The 7,008-nt window shown below is 48.8% G+C and overlaps 1 protein-coding gene across 1 annotated transcript in view; it reads right to left on the reverse strand.

Annotated features, from left to right (window-relative positions):
• The window catches only part of TMEM117 (transmembrane protein 117), a 56,174-nt gene extending 50,746 nt beyond the window's left edge, over positions 1-5,428 (reverse strand). The window contains exons 1-2 of the mRNA XM_078863456.1: positions 5,160-5,428; positions 655-1,067 (exon numbers count right to left, since the gene is read on the reverse strand). Coding sequence (XP_078719582.1) covers positions 655-942 — 288 coding nt within the window. The 5' untranslated portion in view covers positions 943-1,067; positions 5,160-5,428. The remainder of the gene's footprint in view (positions 1-654; positions 1,068-5,159) is intronic.
• Positions 5,429-7,008: the final 1,580 nt, after the last annotated feature.

Below are 7,008 nucleotides of genomic sequence, written 5' to 3' on the forward strand. Positions count from 1 at the left end.
CAAAATTGTCAAGTATTTTGGTGATCCACTGCTGGATGAAGGCCTTCCGATGCAGCTTCGCATGGCTCTCTTACATCGCGTTGGGCGTAGCATGGACACTTCATTTATGCCTGTATTTCTCCCTCGCCTAGTTCGCAGGAGGTCATAGGTTCGATCCCGGACCCTGACGATGCCTGTTGCCTTTGTATATTTGGAATTCCCGTGTTCCATATCTCTCCCGTGGTGATCACGTGGGTTTTTTTCCCCCGGGTTCCCCCCTCCACGTTTAGAAACAACGTGCGTCTTAAGATTATTTGGCTGCGGCTGCTTACGATACATTCCCACGTGTGTTGACGATGTTATCAGCCACTTCGATGAGCCACCACGTGTGGCCAGGTAGACTCTGAAAAATAATAACTAGGCGGGAGCTATACCTGTTCAGTAAAAAAAAAAGTCGTTTAGGTGAAAATATCTCTAGGGGTCAGTCGGGTTTCTCTCTCTCAATTCTGTCGCAACGTCAAACTCACTTTTGTTACCGGGTGCCAACCCCCGACACACAACGCACTCGCCGCACAAATTCCCGCGATCCGCTCATGCGCATCGCAACGTGAGGCTGAAACTTTGCATCACTCCACCCCTCGATGCAAAACCTCCTCTTGACTCCCGGGCGCTGACCTGGACAGGTGCGCCGTGCTGGTGGTGGTCACCGCTGCCGGTCCCCATCTCCACCCAATCCAACTCATCTCCTCCGACTCCTCTTGACGCTCCATCTCCCGCTCCTGCCAGACGGCTCTGCTCCACTTGCTCCGGGGTTCCCCACGCTTCCACGGGGCGGCTAGCGACCGAGCCCCCTGCCGGGTCCACCTCTTCGGGGGCCACGGGTGCCACCCCGGCCCTGCATGAGCCCGGGGCCACCAGCCGCGGGGATCCACGCCCGTCGAGCCCTCGCATTCCCTCCGGCATGACCGCCCGATCCTGCGCCGCCTGTGCCCCCGGCCGCTTGCCCAGTCGTCACCGCCGTCTCTCCACCCCTCGTCTCTCTCGCTCTCCGTGCAGGTCGGGGTCCTCTTCCACGAGAGGGAGCCCTTCTGTCCTCGCAACCGCAAGCACACGCGGCATCAAGAGGCTGGCACGTAAGCGCCACGGGGGCTTGGCGTGATCTGCTCGGTACCGCATGGGATGACAACAGCTACTAGTGTCCAGAATCTGCGGAAAGTTTAGCATATATACGCGCGCACACTTAATTGTTATTTTTTTATATTCCAGAGACCATTGGTTCACAACCTCTCTGGGCCTGTGGATTATTGTCAAACGTCACAAATGTTGCGTGGGACGACTCTGCACCAACAAAGTTATACAACATTATGAGGACTCGCAAGCAATTGGCAGTCAGTCAATAATAGCCAGTGGTGAGCACCAGTGGTCCATTGACCACAGGATGGGAACCATTGCTGGAAATCTATCATCCACAATTTTTGTTCCCAAAACGATATTTTCCGTAAAACCTGCTACGGTACCTTTCTTTAATATATTTTTGTTCATATACAGCTGCTATGTCGACCTTGCCATCATCCATATTTTTCATCTACAATATTATATGCTTAACAATCAATGTTAGCATTTGCCGCTATTGGTGGTTCCGATAAGCCCCTTTTTGCTTTTGAGTGGAATTTATTTGTGCTACAAATGATTCTGTTGAGCCATTTTCCCGGCCAATAATTCATAAGCGAGATCCGTGGTGCATTAAGCAGACCAGCAAAACAATACGAAAAAACCACCAATGGCTCAGTGGGTATGAGATCTCTCATTTCCATGGCTGCATTTTCTTCAGGGGAAAGCAGTCGCCAAAGCAGGCATTCATAACATGCCAGACGGCGGGAAGGTGTTCATAACAGGTGAAAGCATAAAGCGAGCAATCATTACGAGAGGGGCAGACTTTCAAAATAAGCCAGAGCAGATGTCTGTAATAGGGCGGGGGGGAAGGGAAAACCAGGGGCAATGTCAGAGGGCACAGAAGGGCGCCGAAAGCTCCATCTACATCAAGCGACTGTGCAAGGTGCAGAGATGCTTACGCCGTGTATAATAAAAACACCGATAAAACTGCATATCCCAGCACGTACATTATTGCAGATATCACAGCAAGAAAATGGGCGTACGATAGCAGAAGCAGCAACGAAAATAACGTTGTCGATTGAGAAATCACAAATGGTGGTCATTGAATTATATAACTAGCTTTTTTGCCCGTCCAAGGACGGGTGTATGTATATTTCAGTAAATCTGAAGTTTCAGTAAATCTGAAATATTCAATAGAAAAATTGTTCAGCTCATGATTATTAATGAAGGGGGGAGGGGTTGCTCAATGTGGAGTGACGTCACCCGCTAATGGTTATTGTGGAGGGGTGCTGCATGTGGAGTGACGTCACCCGCTAATGGTTATTGTGGAGGGGTGCGGCATGTGGAGTGACGTCACCCGCTAATGGTTATTGTGGAGGGGTGCTGCATGTGGAGTGACGTCACCCGCTAATGGTTGTGGAGGGGTGCGGCATGTGGAGTGACGTCACCCGCTAATGGTTGTGGAGAGGTGCGGCATGTGGAGTGACGTCACCCGCTAATGGTTATTGTGGAGGGGTGCTGCATGTGGAGTGACGTCACCCGCTAATGGTTATTGTGGAGGGGTGCTGCATGTGGAGAGACGTCACCCGCTAATGGTTATTGTGGAGGGGTGCTGCATGTGGAGTGACGTCACCCGCTAATGGTTATTGTGGAGGGGTGCGGCATGTGGAGTGACGTCACCCGCTAATGGTTATTGTGGAGGGGTGCTGCATGTGGAGTGACGTCGCCCGCTCATGATTATTAATGAGGGGAGGGGTGCGGCATGTGAAGTGACGTCACCCGCTAATGGTTATTGTGGAGGGGTGCGGCATGTGGAGTGACGTCACTCGCTCATAATTATTAATGAGGGGAGGGGTGCTGCATGTGGAGTGCGCGACCTTCTTGTGCGTTCGTGTAAATTTCCACGCGGGCATGAATATTAATTTTTTTTTACCGTCACTCTGTAAAGAAACGTCATGAATATTAATGAGGGGGGGTTGCCCCATGTGGAGTGACGTCATCCCTCATGGTTTTTGGGGAGGGGTGCGGCATGTGGAGTGACGTCACTCGCTCATGATTATTAATGAGGGGGGTGCAGCATGTGGAGTGACGTCACCACCTCATGGTTTTTGGGGAGGGGTGCGGCATGTGGAGTGACGTCACTCGCTCATGATTATTAATGAGGGGGGGTGGAGCCCAAGTGGAGTGATGTCACACAGGGGTGGGCATCATGTAGAGTGACGTCACGCGTGTGGGTCGCCCCCACGATAGGCAAGGCGGGAATATTTGTAAACATCTGGGGGAGGTCCACTTTCTCTAACTTTTTGATTCAGGCCTTCTGAAAGGCTCTCATAATTTAGTTGACAGACAAACGGACAAACAGAACACCGGGCTTTCATAATAGATCGTTTAGTTTTATTTGTATATATATTTTTTTGTAATTTGTTTATCTTTCCTATACTTTGCACTCCTATTGTGTTGTTTTGTTGTTGTAACGTTCTGATCTGCCCCTACTGGACATCTGTGAAAGAGCTTTATAGCTCATCAGATTCTACCAGTAGAAAACACATTCCTGCGGAGGGAGCTGTTAGGAACGTTGGGTTGCTCGGTCAATGGCAAGGGTCAACGGCGGCGTGGTGTATTCCGCAAATATGCCCGACTGTGAGGGCGGGCACAAGCCGGCGTGAGTAGGTTAAACGTTGGGTTTTATAAGGGCACCACGGGGTGATCAGCCCCTCCCCACCCAGCCCCACCCTCCCCACTGATCCTCACACAGCCCCTCCCCACCCAGCCCCTCCCCACCCTCCCCTCTCCACCCAGCCCCACCCCTCCCATTTTTGGATGCACGACGGACGGACGCAATAATCCCATGTGGGCTGGTGGAACCAGGAGGTTCCTCCCAGTATAAATATTCTGATTCTGAACCAAGCCTACGCCAGCGTGTATTCTCAGACACGCCCTCCATCCAAACGATGTACTAACCAGGCTCAACCATGCTTAGCTCCTGAAAACTGATTACATTTGGCACATTCCAATGATTGTGATTGTACACAAAAGGTGGAAATGAAAATGAGGAAAGTCCACTCACTGGACTTAACCAGGAGCGAAGTCTAAGAGGCAGGACTTGAGATGGGGCTTTGCCTCAAGTCATGTGAACAAGACCCTGTTAGGAGCGGGGCAGTTCAGTTCATATTAGGTCTTATGTGAGCTGACACCCAAGTGTAAACACTGCCTATGTGTGTGCGTCTGTACCCCCCCCCCCCCAAACTGCAATCGATTGGAATAATTTAATAAACGAGCAAACAGCACGCGGTGGCCTTTGGTGTAAATCAAATTTTGGGTGGGTTACATGTTAACAAAAAAGCCAATTATGGACTGTAACGGCCACAATATTACTCGCTTCAGTTATTTTGCGGGCAAATTGGAGATTGTGGAAGACTTCTACCTTCGCCTGCCACTAAGCAGTCACACAAGCAACAAGTTAACCGTTAAATGTGGCGTATGCGTTTATAGGGCAGCAATTATTCGGATGATCACAGTATACAACCAAATCGCATTCATGTTCAAACACGTTGGCATGTTGTACAAACATCCCAGTACGGATTAACTGTTCATTTAAACAAACAAAACGCACTCTGCCCATATTTCCACATGGCTACAAGTGTTTACCAATCTAAGTAACTAAATATATAGTTGGATAATTCACGCAAGCACATTTAGCTCTGCGCACAAGCACTGCCATGTACGTCTCTGCCTCTGCCCTAGCAACCGCGCTCTCTCACACACTAAAAAAAACACACCACTGGATATTCCCTCTCGGGAATTGCCTTAAACTGCATAAATCACACTCTCACTGCAGCCACCCAACAAAAGCCAGCAATGCAGGCCACGAATAGACGCACAGCAGCAGCAGCAGAGGCTGCTAAAAAACCATCCTATCCTAAACCTCTCTTACCGTCAAACACGCCCTTTAAACATAAGCGCAATGGCAGAAGCATGTTACAGAAATGGCCCACCAGGTTTATAAACGTCAACGACGACACAGGCGTCAACGGGGCAGCGGCTAGCTTCCTCGGAGCACACTGTACCTTCAAGAGGAGCAGGCAGACGGGCAGCCCCTACAGCATATCAGCGGGGACGACATTAGAGGCATGTTTCAGAGATGCCTTCCAGAGGCGAGCAGTATGGTGGCCGACTGGCGCCAAAACAGCCCAGCACTTGTTACCCCCTCCCTCCTTCCCTCTCTCACTGTCGGTCATTTGTCTATTAGTTTCGGTTGTGTTTTATGTTGGCCGTAGAGGTGTGCATTCTGCAGTCACCAACCGTTCTTTTATGCCTGCAGTTAGGGTGTGTTCGTAATCATGCTTCACTCAAAAGGCAAACCTGTAAAACAACATACTGCAGTCATCTGTCCATGAAAATATAAATATTTGACCATTTTTAAACGTAAATTTTATTCCAATAAAGGCACTGCAAAAAATTATAACACCAGACCAGCAGGATATTTGCAAGTGCATGTCATGTATTTGACAGCTGCTGTAGCAAATGCTAGCACAAATATATTTAATGGCAGATAAAGATACAACCCCGTGGGACAATTAAAATGAACCATTTAAGATTGACTAGATATTTCAATAATCGGTTCAACTAAATCAATTGGCAGAATGTTAGTACCTACATAAAATCTACAAACATTCAGCCGATTGTCATATAGGAACGTCACATTGGCATCAGCCATGGTCAATCCACTGCTGGATGAAGGCCTTCTGAAGCTGCCACCACCTAACCATTCCATGGTGTAATGCTCCACAAAGCACCTACCGCACAATTTGATCTCATTATTCCATCCCCTCCGTGGATGTAAATTTTATGTTTTTGTTGTCTCGACAAGATATTATATAAAATAGCATAAACACAATTACAAATGTGCAAGTCAGCACCTTAACGCATCATCCTTTCACGAGTAACGCGTTGGGACTCGGCAATGATTCCCTGTATAAACGCCATCACAGCAATACATCGAGTCCCAAAGTTGTAAAGCGATTACCGAGACATGATCTTCATAGCCAATTAACAAACTAATTGCTGGATTTCTTTTTCTCTCCACGAGCCGTGAGACCTAATGGCCATGGACTCCAAAGCCCTTTTTTTAACTCTCTGCTCAAAGCACCCTCGGGTTTACCTCCACACAAAATGAGAACGCCGCAAGATAAAGATCCCCTCCGACCTATATTGTTACTAAAAGGGCACACGCGTCTCACGAAGCAGCACAGGTCAAGCCGTGCACGGAGCGGGGGTTGAGGGCTCGAGTCACTCTGGCAATGTGGAGAATCCCAACAATTGAAAAATGCGGCTCCTGTTGGGCCAAGGCGGCTTTGTGACGACAGGACGTGCACACTTCACACGCTTGCCATCTCGACTCGGTAGTTAGCGCAGTGGACTGTGAACCTGGCGACCCGAGCTCGATTCCTAGCCAAGGGGAACATTAAGTGGCACGTGACATCTGAACCAGTCTCTTGGGCTCCCCCCTTCGCCACCAACCCACACTGACCAGCATGGTGAAGTATGGTCCAAAAGATACACAGACAACACACAAGGTGTTGTCACCTGTGGTCCAAAAATACGGGACATTGTGAGAATATCTCAGTCACTGAAAAGAGCAGAATTACATGTAGATGAAATATCTTGTGGTGTATTAATACTCAACTGATGAGTTGCAAATTTCCAAGGACGGCTACCTCAAAAAGGACGTCCAGGGCAGGCCAGCTTGCACAAGCGCCAAGGCTACAGACAACGTACAAGCAAGCCTTCATCCAGCAATGAAATAACAAAGGGTTGTAGAAATTACTGCATATCAAATGATTCTCATTGACTTGATGATGTGGAAGAGTTGCTCTTCTTGCACAAGCGTCATTTACTTGATTCGGAACATTATAT

This window comes from Lampetra fluviatilis, chromosome 16 (genome assembly GCF_964198595.1).
Source record: "Lampetra fluviatilis chromosome 16, kcLamFluv1.1, whole genome shotgun sequence".
Lineage (NCBI taxonomy): Eukaryota > Metazoa > Chordata > Hyperoartia > Petromyzontiformes > Petromyzontidae > Lampetra > Lampetra fluviatilis.